This window comes from Ceratotherium simum, chromosome 16 (genome assembly GCF_057802395.1).
Source record: "Ceratotherium simum simum isolate JZ-2026a chromosome 16, ASM5780239v1, whole genome shotgun sequence".
NCBI lineage: Eukaryota > Metazoa > Chordata > Mammalia > Perissodactyla > Rhinocerotidae > Ceratotherium > Ceratotherium simum.
In genome coordinates, this window is record NC_141915.1 from 61,698,063 (window position 1) to 61,722,541 (window position 24,479).

The 24,479-nt window shown below is 46.2% G+C and overlaps 1 protein-coding gene across 2 annotated transcripts in view; it reads right to left on the bottom strand.

The window, feature by feature from the left end:
- CCDC57 (coiled-coil domain containing 57) overlaps positions 1 to 24,479 on the bottom strand; it is a 141,722-nt gene that overhangs the window by 18,086 nt on the left and 99,157 nt on the right. For both annotated transcript variants that reach the window (XM_087441839.1, XM_087441838.1), the window contains 2 exons: positions 20,183 to 20,314; positions 19,694 to 19,910 (listed from right to left, as the gene is read on the bottom strand). In XM_087441839.1, the coding sequence (XP_087297965.1) occupies positions 19,694 to 19,910; positions 20,183 to 20,314 (349 nt within the window). The remainder of the gene's footprint in view (positions 1 to 19,693; positions 19,911 to 20,182; positions 20,315 to 24,479) is intronic.

Consider the following 24,479-nt stretch of genomic DNA (forward strand, 5'->3'; position numbering starts at 1 on the left):
CATTGTCATTATGGGCACTTCAAACAGTCAATTATCTTTTAAAGAGAAATGTGAACCTGTCTTCTTCACTCACCACACACCCGCCACTCCTGCCTCTCTGCATTACTCTCTGTTGACCCAGGTCTTCATCTGGTATCATCTTCCTTCAGCCTGAAGAATATCGTGGAACATTTCTTACAGTGTGGGTCTGCTGGCGATGAATTCTATCAGATTTGTTTATCTGCAAAAGCTTTTATTTTGCCTTCATTTTTGCAGGATACTTTTGCTAGGTATAGAATTCTATTTTGACAGCATTTTTTCTTTCAGCACTTTAAAGATGATGATCCTTTGTCTTCGGCTCACACAGCTTCTGAAGAGAAGTCCATCATAATTGTTATCTTTGTTCATCTTTATATAACGTGTCTTTTATTTTTCCTATCCTGCTTTTAAGATTTTTTCTTCATTACTGATTTTCAGAAATTCGATTATGATCTTCTCTAGGTTGCATGCACGCACGTGTGTGTTTATCCTGCTGCTTGGGGTAAACTTCTTGGATCTGTGAGTTAAGAGATGTCATTGGATTTAGAAAAAGTTGGCCATTATTTCTTCAAATAGAAAAACTTTTTCTGTCTTCTCTTTCCCTCCTCTCTTTCTGTTCGACTGAGGGATACTGTCTTTCAGATCACTGAGGCTGTTTTCTAGTTCCCCATTCTTTTCTCCCTGGGCGTCACTTTGGATGAATTCTATTGCTATGTCTTCAAGTTCCCTCTTCTTTCTTCTACTATCTCTATTCTGCTGTTAAGCCCATTCAATGAGGTTTCCTTATCAAATATTGCATTTTTCATATCTAGAAGTTTTGTTTGGCTCTCTTTTATATTTTCAGTTCTTCTCATTATGTACATGTTTTCCTTCAATTACTTGAATATAATCATAATAGTTTTTAAAACGTCTTTGCTTGTTCCCTCATTTCTGTCATTTCTGGGCCTCTTGCTATTGACTGATTTTCCTCTTGCTTACAGATCACATTTTCCTGCTTCTTCACATCTTGTGATTTTTGATTGGATGTCAGACACTGTAAATATTTTCTTGAAATTTTCTTGTCATTTTTTAGAGTGTAAGGCTTTGTTTTGGTAGGCAGTTAGGTTCCTTGTCTGGTCATTTCAAAGACTGTTTTCAAGATTTTCTAGGACAAGTCTAGATGGGCCTTCATTCCAGAAACAATCAGCCCTACTACTATGGTGTGACTCCTCTGGGTCTCCACTGAATGAAGGTGACTGCTGAGGACACTTCACCTTGACTGGCAGGAGCTTGGATATCTCCCCACCCTGTGAGAGCTCTGGAAATGGCTCAGCTTATAAGTTGTTTGTCTTCCTTTTGCCTGGATTTGTGGAGTTTTCTTCCATACATCTATGGGCTGGTACACAGTAAGGACTCAAGAGAATCCCTATGCAGATTTCTGGAACTCTCTTCTGCACAGTTCCCTTCTTTCTGGACTCTGGCATGCACTGCCAGCCCTTTCTGCCTCCCTGAACTCCAATTCCTATTTCCTCAACTTGGTAAGGCTGCTGAGCTGTTTGGCATCCCCCTCCCTGTACCTGAAGCCCAGAAACTGCCTTCAGGCAGAAAGCCAGGGAGATCCTAGAGCTTGCCTCATTTGTTTTCCTTCTCTCAAGGGTCACAGCCCTGTGCTACCTATCGTCCAATGTCTGAAAACAGGTGTTTCATATATTTTACCCAATTTTCTCATTGTTCATGGAGGGATGTTCAACTCTAGTCCTTATAACAGCCTGGGCAGAAGCAGAAGTGAGTGCTAGTCCTGCGGTGGTCCCAGAATAAATATCACTAAAGAGTAAGCCGATTTGGCTATTTCTTAAAGTACTTACTTTGTTCTAAAAGTTATTTCACTACCAGTTTGTTTCTAAGTGGCCCAATTGTTTCATCATAACAACTTAAAGAAAAGAGCTAACAAAGATCTATTTGACCATCTGTTTCTCAAAAAGTTTAGAGGATACTCTGTACTTCTTAAAAAGTCTCAGGCAGTAATAATCAGTAATGGCAGGAAGGTGGAGTTGTTCACCCAATTCAGGACACTGCGTTGCTCCCTCCTTTGACCAGAAGACTAGTTCTCAGATTTCTTCAGCTGCAATTACAAGAGGTTGCTGTGGGTGGTGAACACCCATCCTGTAACAATTTCACTGGTGTAACCTGGCTCTCTCATTCAGTCTCATCCTGAGTAGCAACAGGGAGAGCCAAAAAGACACATGTGGAAGCTGAGTAAAAAGAGGGCAGGATCCTTTCTCGCCCTGGGATCCTGGAGCAGTCACAGTCACAGATCCCTCCTCCCCCTGGGATCCTGGAACAGTCACCATCACAGTGATAACAAGCCTCCTGCCATGCTCTCATGGGCAACTCCCACCACCATCTGCCTCACAAGGTTGTCGTGACAGTGGCCAGTGAGCGGGAGGTCCTTCTTCTTGTTCCTAGCTGGTGTTCCTGGAACTCAGCCAATGAGCCCTGCCTGGGGCTTGCATCATTGCATGTTTCTGGTGCAAAGGACAGCCCTTCCTCAGGCTCCTGTTGGCCTCTTTCCCTGTGGCTCAGCTTGCTGGTCTCTGAGCCGGGTCTCAGAAGGTTCTCTTTGGTCTGTCCATCTCACCATGGGGCAACAGGAGCCTGACGTTCACTTTCTAGTATTGATTCTCAGACCTGAGGGAGTTCTGTGGTTAGCATATAGGTATGGGGACCACAGAAGGGAAGAACAGAATGTCATGTCCCAGGTGTGTTTACAATGGAATCACAAACTGTCCTCTGAGGTCACCCATCCTGTGTGATTCTCCTCTTTTCTTTTTTTTTTAATTTTGTTTTGTTTATTTATTTTTTCCCCCAAAGCCCCAGTAGATAGTTGTATGTCATAGCTGCACATCCTTCTAGTTGCTGTATGTGGGACATGGCCTCAGCATGGCTGGAGAAGCGGTGCATCGGTGCGCGCCCGGGATCCGAACCCGGGCTGCCAGCAGTGGAGCACGAGCGCTTAACCACTAAGCCACAGGGCCGGCCCTCCTCTTTTCTTTCTTATCACAAATCCACATCACAAGCAGCTGTTCCTTACCATCTGCCACTCAAATGTGGGGCTGGGGCGTCTAAAGTGCTCTCCTGGGTGCTCAACTCCTGGGTTTCACAAGAAACAAAAACAGCACCTGTGGGGAGGCCAGATGGCTATATTCCTGGTATTGAGGGTTTCAAGAGATTTTCACATATTGAGGTATATGGGGTAACTATTTGGGTTCAAACTGATTCAGCTTGAACTAAAGAAGCCTGACTTATGGCCTATCAAACATACATTGTACATCTGCTTTAACCATTAAAGTAAAGAACGCACTCTCTTAAGATAAGAATGCACACTTCCCCTCCTACGCCCTATTGGTAATGCCCAGAGTAGTCCCTTTCCTGACATCAGGGTCCTGTTGACTTGCTAATTTGCAACTAAAAACTTCTTTGAAACTTTCAAAATGTATCCTGGGTGTGATTAATACATGTTCTTTGTTCTAAAAAGATATAAGACTGTACTGAAAACCGTGCTTCTCTGGAAGCTTTCTTCCTTTCTGGAAAAGGCCTTCCGGGGTTATAATCCTCACTGTGGCTCAAGTAAAACTCACCTTATTTAAACAACAACAACAACAACAAAATAAAATTAAAAAACCAAGACAAAATAAAAAAACTCACCTTATTTCCCTTATCTATAGAATGGCTATTGGTTATTTTGCATTGACAAGGTACGTGGACAAGGTGACTCTAAGCTCCCATGTTCAGCACATGTTTTTATGTCCTCAGAGAATGGCTGGGCTGGCCGAGCCATGGCTGAATCACAGTCTACTTCAGAGGAAGGTCCAAAATGCTGCTCCTGAGTCCAAGCATCCTTCCAGGGAAGGCCTGGAACAGTCTCCACTCAGAAGCACACGGTGCCAGGATGAGATGGTGTCCCGGGGGCCCACTCAGCCCTATGCAGAGCCTGGTGACACCCTGCAGAATGGCCCACTAACTGGGGCAGACCTGGTGCGTTTGCTCGTGTGAGCACACCGTGACTCAGAGTAGACAGAATCTCGGTTTTACCCAGCAGTCACTTTACTCCCAGTGGGGGAAGGTGCTTTGCCAGAGGCTGTCCCCCTGGAGCCCACTCAGCTGATCCAGGTCATTGCCGCATTTTCTTTGTTTTCTGTCAACCACATAAAATTGTGAACACAGTTCTAAGCTGGAGGCATGGCTGGATCAGGCTAGCAGGAGTGTGTAGCTCGCAAACTAAGTGGCAATTTGGCCCACATTTTGTTTTGAGTTTTCAATTAGTTGCCAATATTCAAAAATGGCAATGTTCTATATAAAAAACCAAGATTTCCAGTTTCTCTTGAAAAACGGGAGGATCCAGCTCGTTGGACCCACACTGCCACGGAGGGGTGACTGTGGGTGGTATCACCAACTGCTTCCACTAGACGGAGCCAGCCTGTGGGTCGCCAGTACCCCGAGCTGAGCACCCCTGGTAGTTAGCACGGCCCATATACACCTTTGCTCAGCTGCCTGCTGCAAGGCGCCCACGGGCATTGGCCTCTGGGACCCTTCTCTGCCAGATGGGCTCAGGGTCTGGAGTTAGATGGCTTGGATTCTGATCCCGATCCACTAACTGGGGGCTGTGTGACCTTGGATGAGCAACCTAGTGTCTCTGGGCCTGGGTTTCTTCATCTGAATGTAGAGCCCAGACCTCCAGGAGCTGCTGGGAGAGGAATCCATTGTGGTGGGGCAGTGAGGTGGGCTAATGGCGACAAGAGAGCACCATGTGAGCACTGACACAGAGGCTCCCAACATTTGGGCTGTGAATAGGAGGTGGTTGTTTTTGTTTCTTTCTGGATCCTTAGATAAGAACAGCCTGGCAACTTGCTTTTCTGATTTAGGTGTCAGCTCTATAAAGAGACCTGCACAGACATGTTCTCACTATACAGGGTTTAAAAATAACGTTGGATTATCAGCAGTTAACGAGATTATGGCACACCTTATCTTAATATCTTATGCAATCCTTTCTAAAGGAAAAGTTTTAAATTTTGGGAGAAACTAACGTAATTTTCAAAAGAACAAAAATTTAAAGAAAATCCCAACATTAACATTGCACCCCTTTAAAAGTCGTACCTCCTCTTATTCCTCATCCTTTTTAAATTTAATTTAATTTAATTTATTTATTTACTTTTTGAGGAAGATCGGCCCTGAGATAACATCTGCAAATCCTCCTCTTTTTGCTGACGAAGACTGGCCCTGGGCTAACATCCATGCCCATCTTCCTCCACTCTACACGGGACGCCGCCACAGCATGGCTTGACAAGTGGTGCGTCGGTGCGCGCCCGGGATCCGAACCAGCGATCCCCGAGCCGCCGAAGCAGAGCGCGTGCATTTAACTGCTTGCGCCACCGGGCCGGCCCCAATCTTATCCTTTTTTATTCCCTCATCCTCAGTTTGGGGGCTGGCACAAGGGCGTGAGAGTAAGTCTCCATCCGGGAGAAAAGAGGGCGCACTGCAGTCCTTTTCACCGCACAGGAGAGACTGAGGGAGCTCCCTCCACAGTGAGGGAGCCACCACCTCCAGTGGTGCTCAGGGGCCACTGTTCAGGGGCTCAGAACAGGCTGGGTGCCGAGCAAGTGCCAGCCTGAAGTGGGGAAGGTTCCGCCTCCCTTTCTGAAGGTGTACTGACCACCAGCAGCTACATTCCTCAGGAGCTTCTATCTGACCCTAGGGACAACCTTGGACCTTTGCCCCACTCATCCTGCCCTGTTTGGGTCAGGCCTATCCCCTCTGGAACTCCAGGGAGTGGAATGAGGGTTGGGACTTGGGACCTCTGGCTAGGGGCTACATGACCTTGGGTGGTTACTCAGTGCCCCGGGCCTCCATTTCCTCACTTGAAAATGAGATCCCAGTAGCCCCCCGCTGTGGCACTGGTTTACTGTGGGGATTAAATATCTTTGTAGGCGAAGTACTAATAATGCCTGGCACTTAGGAAGCACTCAACAATTACTGGCTTTAGCTGTACTCCCCTCTAAAAAAGCCATTCAGATTGCATTTACTTGTAAAAACTGTTATTCACTCCTCCCTCCCCTCCTCCTGTCGGCCCCCTTCCCAAAGCCTGGGCAGCAGTCCTCTTCTAAAGCACACTTTTGCATCCTTCTGTGGTCTCACTTTCAAAAACCACAATGAGCATGCGTTTCCTTATGCTGGCTTGTGAGGTCACCTTTAAAAAGGGCGCAAAACCCGACCAACACACAAACCACATGTCAAATGGCCAATCTTACCTGTAACTTAAAGCAATAGCGAAATAACATGTTTCACCTATAAGAATGGCCAAAAAAGAAAATGCTTGATAAAAACCCACCAGTATCAGAGTGAGGAAAGATGCCCGTACCCCCTGCAGCCATGGACACGCACTGGGCCAACTCTCGAGGGCAATTTGGTAATCCTCTCAGAACTCAAACCACTCACACCTTTGACCCAGCAACTTCACTTCCAGATATTCATCGGACAACAGGTTCCCACAAGCGCTCCATGTGCACCAGGAGGGTCACTGCAGCACTGGTTTAGAAATGAACAACAACCAGCAACCTCAACGGCCCTGAGCACAAGCAGGTTAAAAAAAGTACTGAGGCAGAGGGTCAGTAAACTACTGAAAAGACCTGTTAGCTCTGTGTGCACCGAGACAGAGAAAAACGCCACAGACAGAGATGGAAAAGCAAGTTGCCTACTGTATATGCCACCGAACAGAAAAGAGGATACACACACATCTCTACATATATGCCTCTACAGCCACAGAGTGGGGGCGAGTCTGGAGAGGGGCAGTCAGAGTGGACAGTTGTGGCCTGGGGACAGGGACTGGGCCTGGAAAGTGGGGGTTGGGGAGGAGAGAGGGAGGAGGAGACTAACTTTTCACTTAAACCCCTACGCACTATTTTAATTTATGTCATAGCCAGAGGGAGGTGTCACTCCTGACTAGACGAGTTTCAGAGCCCCCTTTGCTCCAGTGGACGTTGCACACCCTGACGGACACCGGAGGCTGACTACTCTAACAATCCCCGGAACAGAGATACACTGATCAGTTGCACTCCCAGAAGGCCAGGTGGCTCGGCCTACCCTCCTAGGCCGGACCAGGCTTTCCCAGGCAGGTGTTGCTCTGCCGAGGGTCACACCCTGTGCTTGGCTTGTACTGCCTCGGCTGAGCGTTCTTGTCCCTTCTGATCAACTTGTGCATCTAATCTTGGATGAGTTATGTATATATGACTGACCTTCATCATGTTGCTTCAGGATATCTTCCCAGTTTGATTATTTTTGAGGTAAAAAAGAATTACCTTAGGGGCTGGCCCCACGGCGTAGCGGTTAAGTGCTGGCGGCCCAGGTTCGGATCCTGGGCGCGCACCGACGCACCGCTTGTCAGGCCATGCTGTGGCGGCGTCCCACATAAGTGGAGGAAGATGGGCACAGATGTTAGCTCAGGGCCAGCCTTCCTCAGCAAAAAAGGAGGAGGATTGGTACGGATGTTAGCTCAGGGCTGATCTCCCTCACACACACAAAAAGAATTACCTTCGATATTTGTGATTTTTAAAGCACATCTAAGGTTAACCTTCTCCTCATTTGTAAGTATTCAGTTCTAGTTCTGTCTATTTTTATGGTTTGATTCTAAGCCATTTAACTTTGCCCAGGATGGCGCATTTCAGCGTGTGGTCTAGATGGGAGGAGTGAAGAGGGCAGTGAGCGCATCCACACTGCCATTGTCCTGGCTCCTGGAGAAGCACCACATTCTTATCTCAGAGGCTCTGCTGGGGAGGGCCGTTCTGTGTTGGCATCATATTATTTAATGACGCATGCTGATATTACCTCTTCCCCATTCATTTTATTGCTCTACTACTTGAAAACCCACTTATTTAGCTTCAAGAGAAACTCTGTCCATATTTCAATTAGGATTACAGTAACTGGTTACTTCGATTTGGAGAAAACAGCTCTCTTTACAATACTTAATACTTCTATCCAGGAAGGGCCTGTTTTTCCAAATCTTATACTTTTTAAACAATGCTTGGGAGTTTCTCCAATTACACACTTTTCCTGAGACTCTAGATCCCTGGGCCGCAGACTCAAGGCCTCCCCAGGCTCTCATTCTTTGCTTTGGTTATCCTCCTGCACACCTTGATTGAGCACCTACTGTATACCTGCTTGTGCCGGCCACAAAGGGTCAAGGATCAAGGACGATGCTCCCACCCCACCTCATACTCTCCCAGTAGACAGAATAGAATCAAGATAAATGAGAAAAATGGAGAGCGTGAAACTTGGGGGCGAGTGCTAAGAAGAAGCCAGGTAGGGGGTGAAATGCTGCAAGAAGGGGCCAGGGAGGGCTTCGGGAGGAGGCAGGGGCTCGAAAGATGAAGGTGGGGTGCCCACACAAGTACAGGGGTCTGCAGGTTTGGGAAGGGGGTGTCCCTAAGTATGGGGGGGTGTCCCCAGGTGCGGGGGGGAGGCGGTTGTCCACAGATATACAGGATTGTCCGCAGGTGCAGGGGGGTGTCCACAGGTGCAGGGGGTGGGGTGGCTACAGGAGCATGGGAATGTTCGCAGGTGCAGGGTGTGGTGCCTACAAGTGCACGGGAATGTCTGCAGGTACAGGGGACTGTCCGAGGGTGCAGAGGAGTGTCCACAGGTGCACGGGGGTGTCTGCAGGTGCAGGGGAGTGTCCACAGGGACAGCATAGAGTGTCTGCAGGTGCAGGAGGGTGTGTCTGCAGGTGCAGGGGGGTGTCCACAGGGGCAGGAAGGAGTGTCTGCAGGAGCAGGGCAGTGTCCACAGGTGCGCGAAAGTGTCCGCGGGTGCGGGCAGGAGGGAGCTGGGCTGCACGCGTCTGGGGAGGAGGGGAGATGTGGTGGGAGGCACTGGCTCGCTGCTACAGGCCGGGTAGGGGCAGAGACCGTCCGGATGCTGCAAGAATTCGGGTGAGTAGCGGCAGGACGTGGAAAGGTTGCGCCCTGCAAATAGTGGATCCCTGAGGATGGAGAAGGGGGCCATGCTGACCTAAAGGTCCAGGGTGCGGCCCCCAGGCCGCTGTCCAGGCCCTGGGAGTCAGGGTGGGGTCCTGCACTGAGATGGGGTTGCAGTAGGGCCTGGACAGGCCTGCAAAGGGTCAGTGTGTATGCGTGTGGGGGATGAGGGGGGGACGGCAGGGCGGGTAATGACAGGTAAAGGCGTGGTGAAGGTGGGACGGGCGGGGCAAGTACAGGAAGGGGCGGGGCAAAGGTGGGATGGGCGGGGCAAGGACAGGAAGAGGTGGGGCAAAGGTGGGAGGGGTGGGGCAGGACAGGAAGCGGGGTGGGAGGGGTGGCACTAGTCCCACCTTAAAAGCAAGAGGTGTGTGTCCTTTCAGCAGGAAAACCTCCAGCCGTCTTGAGAAGTACCACATTATACAACTAGTGCAATGTCCTTAACTGCACATGCCACAAGTGTTCAACCATTTGTTGTCACTCTAACCCTGTCCATGCTGGCTAGGACGCACCTTGCTCCTCACGATGCGCTGAAAATGTGAAAAGGGCAGAGGCCACTCAACCCAATTTCTAGGATGGAGCTTCCAGACTGCTTGTCTGGGGACTGTTCCCCACGCTGTACTTTATCATAAATGCTAACATCGCGCCTTAACCAGAGTTCTCCTCTTCCTGAGTGTTACTGTTTAAGTCACCAAAAAAGTTTTAAAAAGTATTCTTAAACAGGGTGGAAATATCATACTGGTAATTCAGTTATGTGTGCTCAAATATTCAGATACAAGGAGAGTGCAGGAAACTTGGTGGATCATTAGAACAATTAAACTGCATTACTTTTGACCTCTTTATGACAAAATCTTTCGCGGAGTGCACAGAAAGCCTATGTTGAAACGTATCTTCTTTTTTATTGCAAAGTGCTGCTCAGAGATAGCCGCAACCCCTCTGGGCCTGGGGTTGCACCACTTTCCCCTGCACAGACCCTGTTGAAGGCCCACCCCACAGCCCTTCCCCAACTTTCTTGCCAAGAGACCCCAACACTATTCAGTTCCAGGCAGCAGGCTCCCAGGGTCTAAGACAATCTCCCAGTGACCAATCAAGGAAAGGCCACGTGACCCAGGCAGCCAGTGAGATGGACGAGGTGGTCTGTTGGGAGCTCTGGAGAGACATTTCCCTTTCCAAATAAAAGAAAGAGAAGCGTGCAGAGAGAAGCACCCCTTTGGACCTTCTGACATGATGATCGGAGCTGCTTCAGCCATTGTGGAACCATTAGGAGGAAAGAGAATCCCAGAGGATCCAGCCCTAGGCTCATTTACCTCTGGACTTGACATACAAGTTGATGGACTCCTATTTTTTGGTCTGTGTGTCCCACTGCGGTGCCATGCACACTGTGTGTCAGGAATGTTATCAAGATGCTGACCACCTTAGCTCTCTCCTCTTCATTCCAGTGAGCACATATAATTTTCTATGGGTGCCATGATGAGATAAAGGTTGAGAAGCTGTTTTATGTTACTTTCGTTAGGCTGTCCTGTGACTTGTAGCTAAAAGTATTTAAACCGATACATACCACTCCCACTTCCTCTCCCTAGGCCAGTTCCACTTTCAGCCTCTGGGTAACCATGTGCTGCATCTGTCATCGCTCCCACCTCAATTCACGGCTGCTCCACAATGGCACTTGGAGCTGTTATTACAGTCATGCCCTTCTCCACCCCAGGATGGTCTCCGCTTTCACCTACAGCCACCATCTGGCCGTCCTGCTCTTCACGAGGACCTGCACTGCTTGGCAACCCCATTCACTCCCTACTGGCTGCTTCCTTACCATCAAATGGCCATTTTGCAACTACCCTTTCTGTAAGCCTCCTGCACCTCTCTCTCCTCTCTCAGAGCCCACGGCTTTGTGCTGTACTCAAAAGGAGGAAATAAAGGGAATGTGACAGGAACCCATTTTCCCACCACCAGACCTGTTGTTGGGACAGTTCTCCATGGGTCACTTGCATTTCTGCTTGTCAGACCACCACAGCTTCTGTTCTAGACTCTCTCATCTAGGTATTTGTACAGCTAACAGCCTCGGAAGATGGAGAGCATGTCTCTCTCTGGAGCAAAGGGCAGATACGCTTAAAGCACACTAGAAAACATTTGGGTTCCCCTGGCTTGGGGTTCCTCAGCTGAGACACATTCTCAGGACACAGGCCCCACTCTGCCTTGGCCTGGAGGATGGGAGGATGAAGGAATTCACAGCTGCCTGCTGTGCCGTGAGTGATAAAGTCCTTTGTGTCTGACCCAGGAATCTCATGTCTTCCGCCAGCATGCATGAAATTGGCAGGCTCACTTGTCAGCGCGCAAGTCAGGTAAGCTCACAATTCTGGCCGCCCATCCACTTCCCTGTCCCTGTCACCAGGAGGCAGTCCTGTCCTGTCACACCCCAGCCCCTCACCTCCCCCAGCACGTCTCTCCTGAGCTTGCCCTCCTGCTCCTCAGAATCATCACATCTCATCCTTCCTTCCCATCTGTGTATAAACAGGCTGTAACTCCACATCTTCCTCCTATATTGCCTTTTTCATTTTTAATTTTAATTTTTTTGTGAGGAAGATCAGCCCTGTGCTAACATCTACCAATCTTCCTCTTTTTTTGCTGAGGAAGACCAGCCCTGGGCTAACATCCGCGCCCATCTTCCTCCACTTGCCAAGTGGTGCCAAGCGGCTTGCCAAGCGGTGCGTTGGTGCACGCCCAGGATCCGAACCAGTGAATCCCGGGCCGCTGCAGCGGAGCATGTGCACTTAACCTCTTGCGCCACCGGGCCGGTCCCCTATATTGCCTTTTTAAACTGCCGCTTTTCAGAGCAAGATTTGTTTTCTTTTTTGTGACTTTTTTTTCTTTACATGAAATTTTTGTTGTACATTGTTGTCTGTCAGTCACCATATAAATGCATCCCTTCACCCCTTGTGCCCACCCCCAGCCCCCTTGCCCCTGGTAACCACCAAACAGTTCTGTCTGTGTGTTGGTTTATCTTCCACTTATGAGTGAAATCATACAGTGTTTGTCTTTCTCTTTCTGGCTTATTTCACTTAAGGTAATACCCTCCAGGTCCATCCATGTTGTTGCAAATGGGACGATTTTGTCTTTTTTTATGGCTGAGTAGTATTCCATTGTATATATATACCACATCTTCTTTATCCAATCATCAGTTGAGGGACACTTGGGTTGCTTCCACTTCTTGTCTATAGTGAATAATGCCGCAATGAAGATAGGGGTGCATAAGCCTCTTTGGATTGTTGATTTCAGGTTCGTTGGATAGATTCCCAGTAGTGGGATACCTGGAGCATAAGATATTTCTATTTTTAATTGTTTGAGGAATCTCCATACTGTTTTCCATAGAGGCTGCACCAGTTTGCCTTCCCACCAGCAGGTTAGGGTTCCCATTTCTCCACATTCTCTCCAGCAATTGTTGTCTTTTGTCTTGGTGATTATAGCCATTCTAACGGGTGTAAGATGATATCTTAGTGTCGTTTTGATTTGCATTTCCCTGATGATTAGTGATGTTGAACATCTTTTCATGTGCCTATTGGCCATCTGTATATCTTCTTTGGAGAAGTGTCTGTTCATTTCCTCTGCCCATTTTTTGATCAAGTTGTTTGTTTTTTTGTTGTTCAGTTGTGTGAGTTCTTTGTTCAGTTGTGTGAGTTCTTTATGTATTATGGAGATTAATCCCTTGTTGGATATATGGTTTGCAAATATTTTTTCCCAGCTGGTGTGCAGAGCAAGATTTCTTGAATGAGTTGTCCATCTCATTCTTTCCTTAAGCCACTTCAGCCAGGAAGGCTGGGATGGCAGTTCCACCACTCCATTGAGACCACCCATAGACTGCCTTGCAAAGACCACCTTGAAGGTCATCTTGCAAAAAACAGGGGCAGTTTTCCGTCCTGCCCTTCCCTGACCTCCCTGCCACATGCCACCCAGTTGACCAGGCTCTCCCTCTTAAAACTCTTCATTACAAAAGAAATCCAAATGACAGCAAGCACACAGAACACACATGTATAGTTTAAGGAATAACAGTGTAAAGAAGAATAAAAATAAAAAATAAAATAATTTAAAGAATAAAGCAAACACCTGTGTTTGCTTAAGAGCCAGAACATTAGGACAACCTGTTTTTGTAAATCAAGTTTTATTGGCACACAGCCACACCTATCATTTACATGTTGTCTGTGGCTGCGTTTGAGCTGCAATAACAGAGACGAGTAGTCGCAAAACAGAACATATGGCCGCAAGGCCAACATGTTTACTATTCAGCCCTATACAGAAAAGTTTGCCGACTCCTACTTTGGAATTGTTTTTAGGGAGGGACAGGTAGTGGCAAAGTTGCTCAGTTTTTGTTGTTTGAAAAGTCTTTGTTTTGCCCTCATTCAGCAAAGATACTGTCACCAGAGGTGGGATTCTAGGTTGATAGTTGTTTCCTCTCTGTACACACGTCATTTCACTGTCTCCGACTCCCATTGCTGCTGATGAGAAGTGGCGATCCATCAAGCCTCATCTCTTTGAAGGTAAACTGTCTACTCTCTCTGACAGCTTTCCAATGAATCTCATTACCTCTGGGCTGCCTGGGCTTTGTTAGAATATGTCCAGGTGTGTATTTCTTTTTAATTATTCAGGTTGCGATTCGTGAGGCTTCCTGGGATTAAGAATTAGTATCTTGCAATACTTCAGCCCAAATCCCTCCAATGTTGCCTCTGTCCCACATTCTCTCTCCTCCTGAAGGTCTGACTAGCATGGGTCAGACCTTCTTGCTCTATCCTCTAGGCTCTTGACCTGTCTTTCTTTCTTTATTTTTATTTTTTATTTTTTTGGTGAGGAAGATTAGTCCTGAGCTAACATCTGTTGCCAATCCTCTTTTTGCTGAGGAAGATTGGCCCTGGTCTAACATCCGTGCCTATCTTCCTTTACTTTATATGTGGGACGCCTGCCACAGCACAGCTTGATGAGCAGTGCATAGGTCCGCACCCGGGATCCGAACCTGCTAACCCGGGGCCACCGAAACAGAGTGTGCGAACTTAACCACTATGCCACCGGGCTGGCCCTCTTTCATTTTTTAAAATCTCTGTTTCTCTGGGTAATTTCTTCACATATAACATCTATTTCATGAATTCTGTAGTACATAATCTGCTGTTAAACCCATCCATTGAGGATAAAGAAAATGTGGTAGATATACACAGTGGAATACTACTCAGCCATAAGAGATGATGAAATCCAGCCATTTGTGACAACATGGATGGACATTGAGGGTATTATGCAAAGCGAAATAAGTCAGAGGGAGAAGGTTAAATGCTGTATGATCTCAATCATAAGTAGAAGATAAAAACAACAAAAACCAAACACACAGAGACAGAGATTGGATTGCTTGTTACCAGAGGGGAAGGGGGGAGGGAGGAGGGCGAAAGGGATGATTAGGCACATGTGTGCAGTGATGGATTGTAATTAGCATTTGGGTGGTGAACATGATGTAATCTATGCAGAAATAGGAGTATAATGATGTACATCTGAAATTTATACAATGTTATAAACCAATGTTACTGCAATAAAAAAAGAAAAAAAAAACAAACCCATCCACTGAGTTTCTAATTTCAATAATTACATTTTTCATTTCTTAAAGTTCTATTTGGTTCTTCCTTAAGTCAGCGTGGTCTTTCTTTATAGTTCCTTGTTTCTTGAATGAATTTTCTTGCTGGTATTTTAAACATATAGAAACACTTTTTTTAAACGTGTTTTATTTCTTTAAACATGTGAAACACTTATTTATACCCTGTATCTTCTAGGTCTGTTTCTGCTGGCCTCATTCCTGGTGTCTTCTTCCTTGTGTGTGGCATGTTATTTTCAGTTGGAATCTGATTTGTGGGAATTTTTTATGGCCTGGAACAAGGGTGGATCTCCCCTGAAATGACCAGCATTTGCTATTGCCTAGTTCTTGGGGGGCTCCACCAGTTCAGAATCACTCTAAATTAAAATCCTCAGACTGCCCAAGGGTTTTAATTGGGACCAAACCATATGAGGGCTGCCTCGTGGTGGCAAATTATCAGTAACAATCCTCCTGCTACCACTCAGCGCAAGGGTCATGTCCTCAGTCTTCCTCACAGCCCCTGGCCAGGGGAGGGGAGTAGGGACTGAGGAGTTGGGAGCGTGCAAGGGGGGTATTTTCTGGTTCACTTTCACACTGAGGGTGTACCTCTTCGGAGTTCCAGCTTTATGGGGGGGGTGTTACCCCTCACACTCCCACCCTAGGTGGGTCCTGGGTTTTGTTACCTGTTTTCTAAACTCCTTGAGGCTACGACACCAAATTTCAAGCTCACCGAGGTTGACAAAGTCCTTGGGGTCAAAGCCAACTTCTTCAGTTCTCAACCTGCTGTGAGGGCTCCTCCTTCACTTCATCTTTTGGCTTGAGAATTCTTTATCTTCTTGTCGTTTATTGATGTCTTACAAGCATGTTTTAGTATTTTATTCAGCAGTTTTAGCTGTTTTCAGTGGAAGTGTCAATCCAGGTACTTAGCCTCATATATTACAAGAAATGGAAGACTAAAGTCTTTTATTTAACTAATGTGTATTTAAATGTGAGGCAAAAATTAAAATACTCTCTCACGTATAAGGCCTCAAAAAGTTTCCCATCTAAAAATTCTCTTTTGAAATTATCTTGGAAGAAGAAAAATATATCCAAGAGGCTACTATGAGAGATTTGGAAAGTAAGTAAGAATAAATTAAAAAGAATTTAGTCAAATTTACTTTTGTAAATTTTGGGGCAGACAACAGCTAACGCTCTAATTGATACCAATGGAAAATACAGAAAAATGCAGATGTTGATAAGTTTAAGAAATTGATGGGTGAAATGAAAATAGTAGGGTCTTAATAATTTAGAGGTAACCACCAGAAGAATGAAAATAGTGAGTATAATTTAAAAACAGGCAGAAGGAAATGGAAAATGGGATCTATCCAATAAAAGACAGGAGAAAATAAAAAACTTTTAATAAGCACGCTAAATAGAAGATACAAAATAAGATGCCAGAGGAAAGCACTAATGTAAGAGCACTTACAGTAAATGACATGTATGAAACCATCAAACAAAAACAGAGACTTTCCAACTGGGGTAAATAAAAAGCAAGAGAGAGTACTTTATTTTCTACAGAGGACGCCATGTAAACAAAAGAATGCAGAAAGGCTGAAAATAAAAGGAAGCAGATAAGCAGTTAAATATGAACCAAACGGGACTGAGGGAGTGATCTTAATGTCGAGGCACTGCGGGGGAAGTTGCGTAGTACAGGCAAGACAGAGGGAGGAGGCAGAAACCTAAGTACACAGGCACCTGGAAAGCCAGGGCAGCCAAGGCAGAAACAGGAAGTCAGAACTGCAGTGGAGAAACTCCCTCAGAAGAACTGACATCACAGTGATTTTAGTCTCTGAACAAAATGTACAAATATTAAAAATCACTAACTAAAAGACAACTGAAAAAGAAAATATCGCACAAATCTGGAAACTTAAAAAAAAGTCCATTTAAGTTAAAGAAAAAATAAAAACACGCGTTGAATCATGAAGCAGTATAAGGAAATGACCAAGGAAAAACCGTATGTCAGGATTTGTGCGACTTGGCTAAAGAAAAGCAGAGCAGAGGAAGATGTATGTCTGAGAAATGGATGCCGTGATCAGAAAACAAGATGGATTTCGGACCTGAGAAGGCATCATAAAGTTGGCATTTCTCCCCTATTCTTGCTGTAAAGCAACGCCCCGCCCCCCTGCCCAAGAGAAAATTTTCGTTAAAACTAAACTGGCGGTGCTGCCAAAGGCAGTGGAAATTTCATCAGGGTATGTGGTGGGACAGACGCAGTGGTAATCTCAGAAAGAGCAGGAAAAGCGTTCAAAGGCTAGGGGCACACCCTGAGGTGCAACACCCAATTCCTGGTTTGCAACAGCAGAAGAAGGCTGGAGGCCAAGGCTCCTCTGGCCCGGTTTGGTTCCTAGAAGGGAGGAGAGGAGTGAGAAGGAACCTCACAGGCCCGGGCGGGGCGGGGACATACTGCAGAGGGCAGTGTGGCTGTGGTGGAAGGGGAGGAGAGGAACGGTGCTTTGTGAAAAATGTGACAGGTACTGACTCTTACTGGCAGAGATAAGTAAAGGCTAAACTTATTTAAAACCACCACCACCACCAAAACTCTCCTAGACTGGAAAATGGCCCTGGTCTCATTTCCCTTACAAATGTCCTACAAATACCTGGGCAAGGAAAAATCGACCTCTTTTATAGATGAGAGGGAACAAAGAAACAAACATGCTGTAAGGAAAAAGGAGGAGGGAAACAAGCAAACTAAATGACAATGAACACTCACCAAAAACATTTCCGGTAGAGCAGACGAAAAGTAGGACGAAACACTGTTGAATTAAAAACGGCTGAAGCAACAGACTCTTGGAATCCAGTGCACAGAGCAGACACAAGAGCCCACGGAGGAGGTGTCAGGAACACACTGAGAGGTAGTCTGAGTTGGCTGACCCAGGAAGAGGGAGACAAGGAAACAAAGACCTGACAGAGGTGAAGGCAAGTTGGAGCTCAGAACACACATATCATTATAGCCTCCTCTCTTCCCAAGTCAGAATACAGGGTAAAGAACCCTAAGAAAACTAACAATAGAGTTTGCGGGGAGAGGGGAGGGGAACTAGAAAAGCTGAGTCTAAAGACTGTACGGAAAAAATAAATACATGAGAATAACCAGGAAAATTCTGAGAAAGAACTATAAAGAGGAGATCCTAGGTCAGCCAGACATTACAAGGACCATGAAGCAATAATAACTCAAGTGATACAGTACTGCACGTGAACAGACCAAGAGAACAACGGGATCGAAGAAACGATCCAGATACAGATGCAAATACATATGGAAATTTTAGCATTATAGTGAAAGTGGGATGTCAAAGTGGGGAAATATGGGTTATTCAATAATGGGTGCTGGGACATTGGAATAGCCATCTGGGGTAAAAAAAAAAAAAAGTTTGCTTCCTATTTCATAACATATGCTGTGATAAATTCCAAATGGATCATAGATTTAAATATAAAAAAATGAAACCATAATGTATTAGAAGAAATCATGGAAGAAGAATCTCTCACTTTGGAGTGGAAAAGGCCTAAGTATGGCACAAAAACCAGAAAGGATCATAAACGAAGAAATTAATTTCACTACCAAAAATAAAAAATATGTGCATGACAAAAACCACCATAAGCAAAGTCAAAAAACAAGTGAAGGGGCCAGCCCAGTGGCACAGCGGTTAAGATCGCATGCTCCCCCTTCAGCAGCCCAGGGTTTGCTGCTTCGGATACTGGGAGCTGACCTACTTGCCGCTCATCAAGCCATGCTGAGGCGGCGTCCCACACAGAAGAGCTACAACTCTACAACTATGATACACAACTATGTACTGGGGCTTTGGGGAGAAAAAAGAAACAGAGGAACATTGGCAATAGATGTTAGTGCAGGGCCAATCTTCCTAAAAAAAAAAAAATGTGAAAAACTGTGGGAAAATATTTGCAACTCATGTCTCAGAAAAGGCCTAATTTCCATCATATATAATGAGATCCTACAAATCAATAAGAAAAAGGTAATAAACCCAACATACCAATGGGCAGAGAAGTGAAGAAAAGGAAAAGGAAATGACTCTTACACATATGAAAAGATGCACGACCTCCTAACAGGAGAAATACTAATTAAACTGACACCTATCAGATTGGCACAGGTTAAAGTTTGATAAGACTATACTGGAGAGCTTTTGGAGAAGGATGCACTCTCAGATATTGCTGGTTTGAGGATGAACTGGTGCAGTCTTGGCAGAGCTCAATTTGACAACATCTTCCCCCATGGGAATTTACATGTCTACCTTTATATAGCATGTGTATAACATACTGTAGCATGTGTCCATGGTTTTTTGCTATGACATTATTCATAATGGCAAAAGATTGGAAATAACCTAAAATGTCCATCGATAGAAGAATAGTTAAATACATTTTGGCACATCGACGTAACAGAACGTGGTTACGTATTGCACAGTTGTGAGGTGACAAAGAGGGGGCTCTCTATGTGCTGATCCAGAAGGGACTCCAGGTTTGCTCCTCTCCCACCGTCTTCAAACAGCCTCCCCTCCCTCTGCCCTTCTTGCTACCTCTTGGTCGCATGCAGTTCCCCCAAAGGTGGGCCCTTCAAATGGATTTTCCTGAAAACTTCACAATGACCATTAGGGTGTGCCGAGTTTCCCAGGCAGGACAAGGACATGATCGTCCTCAGCTGCTCTGGCCTTGTGAGGCTGAGCAAAACAGAGAATGCCTGTCTCTCCCAGAGTAACCAACTGTGCAAACTGCATCAACTCCTGTGGAGAGGTGATGCCCTCGTCACACTGGGCTCCACTCTAAGTAGACACGTTAATGGGCATCAGTCTGTCGCCCTGCTGAAGACACGGCTCTGTCCTTCTGGGCTCTGTGCTGCATCATGTGGGAGATGCTCAGGCACCAAATCGGAGAAGGATCTGACGGGATTAACAGATTACTAAACCAAAGTGCAGGGGCTTGAACAGGCAGAAAGAATGCAGTGTGTCACTCTGCATATTAGCCTGAGAGTGGTCACCATGGCCGTCCTCATGGGGCAGCGGCCTAAGGGAAGCACGTTCTTGCCTACCTGGAGTTGAGTCATCCTGGGAGGTGCGGCCAGAAGGGCTGGATCCCAGGTCGAGTAACTTCCATGTGTCCTGGAGGGAACTGCTGGCAAGTGGTGAGGATCTTTGGGTGTGGTGGCCGTTTTCCTCGTGGAATTCTTGAGCCGGGAGTGACTTTGGGGACTGGTTTTCTTCCTGACAAGTTGACTTGCAAGTCACAGTGGAGCTTTTGTGTTGCCTCTATAAAAGTGAGAAAAGACAGGATTATCCTTGAAAGCCACCCTCTCTCTAACCCGAGGAAACAACAGGGCTCCCTCTTCCCTTTCGGGTAAGTGACAAGACAGAGGGCATGGCTCAAAGACAGCCTTTTGTAGTGGGACTTCAAGGACCATCAGAGAGAGGCCACTGGAGATAGGCCCGAGCTCTCCGGCCATACTGCACTCCAGTTCCTGCGGTGGTTCCCCCACTGAGAAGTGGCAGAAAGACTCCAGCACTGACGGGTCCTGCTGTACCTGCCTCGGCCCCACCGCCGCTCCCGCCGTAGAGCCGTGCGGAGTCTCGTTTCTGCAGACTGTCTGTGCCGAGCAGGGTTGGATCTTTCCTGAGCATTCGGAGAAACATTCTTTCTCGGCATTCTGAGAGTCCTGTTGTAGAAATTTAAATAAAAGAAATTCAGTGTTCGTAGGTCATTGATTGGGTATGTTACTGAGTTTTCCCTCAAGATTAGGAAGAAACGCTTTCCCCAAATTGCTGGTATTAGGGACTTAACTCCGAGACAAGCCAAAAGGGAGGGACATGCTCTGTCCACTAGCCAGGATGAACTTAGGCCTCGTGATGTCAAGCTAAGAACCTCTCCCATCCTCCGGGAGGCCAAGCACCTGAACATCACACACACCCTCTCTGCAGCATCGGGGGAGGAAGCCCTGGGCCCAAGTTGGGCACACGAGTGGCCCCCAAGCCTCTTGGTTTGGTGGGGCATCTTCAGTGTATAACTGAGGCCACTCTGACCCCCTGCAGCTGGAACACTCATTACATCCTCCCTCTTTGGGGAAACCTGCCAAAAAGCGTTCAGATAGGACCGTTAAGGAGAGTCACCTAAGGGGTAGTAGAAGGAAACATGGAAGAAAACAGAATTACAAGCCCCGGACTTGAGCAGAGCCGTGAGCAGTGGGTCACCCCAGGGAGGGCCTGGGGACCAGCCAGACCTACTAGGCCTCTTCCTGGTGCGCCAGAGGGCATGCTCAAACCTGCTGCTGCACAACTTTTCTCTGCTCAAGTTTAGTTTTTGAATTTTCAACCAACTGATGCATGCATATCTTTCAGTTTTAACTTTCAGCCCACAGGTAGCAGTGATGATGAGTGGCTTTTCCTGTTTCTTGATCGACTCACTGAGTTTCTTCCTCTATGGTTTCTGATCATATCCTTTGCTTATTTTTCTATGGGTTACCTGTCTTTTTCTTATTGATCTATAGGAGTTCTTTTCTGTATGTTCCTCCTATTTCTTATATGACACCATTTACTATTTGAAATAAAGAGGAACCAAAAAGGGGACCCCGTGGAGTCTTCATGTCTCGAGTGTTAAGAAAAGTTATTTCACAGGATGTAATGAATACATGCTGGTTTCGTAGTTTGCAAGAGATTAACAAAGCTTAATAAAATATTTAATATACTAGAAAGAAGTGGAGGTCTAAATAACTATTATTTTACCATATTGTTTGCATGTTTTACCATAATAGGTAACGGGCACACTTATTTGATGATTTGGGAGAGGTTTCTTCTAACAACATATATTTAGAAGTTTAAGCAATTAATAGATGATTTGCAAGTTATGAACAGTTAGTTCAATGCTTTAACAGCATTTCCCACAAGTGGGGAGGGGGAAGAACTCTGAGTGTGTGTGTGTGTGTGTGTGCACGCGTGTGCGTGTACGCACACACACCTGCACATGTGGCAGGAGTTGGTGGGGGAAAGGAGAGGCAGGGCGCTGCTATCCAGGAAGCCTCTTGAGTTCCAGCAGGCCCACCCAGTGCCCAGGGCTCCTCGGCCTCAACGTTCTTGCATTTCTTCTTTCTGGGCTGTTTCCTTCTCCCCAGATAACTCCTCCACAGGCTCCTTTCAGGGGAGAGCGGGGTCTGTTGGTGGAAAACACTGCATCCCCAGGCCCCTTTCTTCAGCCAGCCCTTCTCAGTTTCTTTCTCTCCTCATCTGGCAGACCCACCTCCATAGGCCTCTCTCTCCCCAAGACCTGTTCCTGGGTGACCTCGTGCTGTCCCAGGCTCAGATCCCCGCCTGTTGCTGAGGACTTTGTGTTTGTGTCCCATCGGACTTCTCACTCAAACTCCACATCTAGATGTGCAACCTCAGACTGGACGTCCACATGGCAATGGAGAACGGGCATCTCGAATCTAACCCCAGACCTGCTCCTCCCACAGTCTCCTCCCCCATCATGCTGCCCAGGCCTCAAACCTTGATTCCTTTCTTTCTCTCTCATTCCAAATCCAACATGATAGGGAGGCCCGGCTTCAAGTGTCTCCAGATCTGCCACTTCTCCTCACCAGCCACCCTATCCCCCATCCTGATCCAGCCCCCACCCCAGCCCCACTCCTCCTCCCCAGCCCCTCCTCCCACCTCGCCCAGCTGCACCTCTCATGCAGGTCAGAGCTTGTCACTGCTCAGCCCGGAACCCTAACACTCCCACCTCACCAAGAGCAAACTCAGAACTCATGTCACCTGATGGCAGAACAAGCCGTCCCTCTGCACCTGGCTCTCTCTTATTTTAACTGATTTTAAATAAACTGAAAAGACACACAACACACTGGGAGACTATATCAAGACTTTATAAAACTCCCACATTCTTTAAAGAAGCTGAATCTTAGTTGTTTAGAAACTACACACAGACTCACGTGCATGGCTCCAAGGCACACATTTGGCATGTTTCATCAAATAATCAGGAGTGGAAGTTTCTAGTCATATTGAAACTTTGTGATGAACAGAAAGGTGAGAATATTCCCCAAGGCAAAAACGTGATCCAAGCACAGGGTGGACACAGCTGCCAAACCCTAGCCAAGACCCGAGCAAGCACACCCTCCAGGTAGGAGGACAGTTAATGTCCAACCAGCCAGGAAATGTATCTCCACATGCGGTCATCTGGGTAGAGTCAGAAGCAGGACTAGACAGAATTCAACACCTATTCTGGGTAAAAACTCAGTCAAGTAGGAGGAGAAAGAATTTCTTTTAACTGATGAAGGGTCTGTGTTGGTTCAGACCCACGTGAAATTGCTGACATTTAACCTACAAAACTGGCAATTTTGTATGGTTCAACATAATACCAAAACCTACAGCTAACATTCTGCTTGAAGATAAAGCGCAAAAAGCATTCTTTCTAAACCAAGCCAAAGGTGTGGATGCCAGCCACCCCATTCTTCTCAACGCTAAATGGATCCCTGGCTAGGACAGCAGGATGAGAAGAAATGAAAAGTATAACAATTAAAAAGGAAGGAGCCAGATCCTCACTCCAGACGCTATCTTTGTCAACATATAGAACCGAAGAGAAACTACTGACACACAAATAAAATCATTTTATAAAAGTTGACTATGTTCCTACCCACCTGCAATGGTTAGAAAACGTAAGTTTAAAGAGATATTTAAGATAAATAAATTGGTATAGCCATCAAGTAGAACACTATTCAGCAATAAAAAGAAAAGAGCTATCAAGCCATGAAAAGACATGGAAGAACCTTAAATGCATATTACTAAGTTAAAGAAGCCAATCTGAGAATGCTACATACTGTGGGATTCCAACTCTATGACATTCTGGAAAAGGCAAAACTATGCAGAGAGAAAAAGATCAGTGGTTGCCAAGGGTTAAGGGGATGGGATGAACAGGCAGAGCACAGAGGATGTGAGGGCAGTGAAAGTACTCTGCATGATGCTATAATGATGAATACGTGTCATTATACATTAGTCCAAAGCCACAGAATGGACACCACCAAGATGAACCCTAATGTACACTATGGACTTGGGATGATAACGACCTGTCAATGTGGGTTCATCAGTTGTAACAAATGCACCACTCTGGTGGGATACTAATAACGGGGGAGGCTGTGCATGTGTGGGGGCAGGGTGTATGTGGGAAATTTCTGTACTTTCTGCTCAATTTTTCTGCGAACTTAGAACTGCCCTGAAAAATAAAGTCTATTTGTTATAAGAATTAAAAAAATAGCAACAGGGTCGGCCCCGTGGCTTAGCGGTTAAGTGCGTGCGCTCCACTACTGGCGGCCTGGGTTCGGATCCCCGGCACGCACCGCCGCACCGCTTCTCCGGCAGCGTCCCACATACAGCAACTAGAAGGATGTGCAGCTATGACATACAACTATCTACTGGGGCTTTGGGGGAAAAATAAATAAGTAAAAAATTATAAAAAAAAAAAAAAAGTTAAAAAATAGCAACAAAAACAGGTGAATATATTTTGTTGAGCTTCAAAACACCTATATGTGACAAAATATAAAGGATCTCCGCGCATTGTCTGCGGTGTAAACTGGTACAATAACTTTAGACTGTCATTTGACAATATCTAAGAAAGATAAAATGTACACACCCTAGAACTCAGTGATTCTGAACCATAGGTACATACCCTAGAAATGCTTTGCTCATTTATAACCATGTTCATAGCAAAAAATTGGTAACCAATCTAAATGCCCACTGACAGAAGAGTGGATAGATAATGTTGGTATATTCATACAGTAGAAAGAAAATACACAAACAAGTATCTAGCCCTGGGGTTGGCAAACCACAACTTGCAGGGCAAAC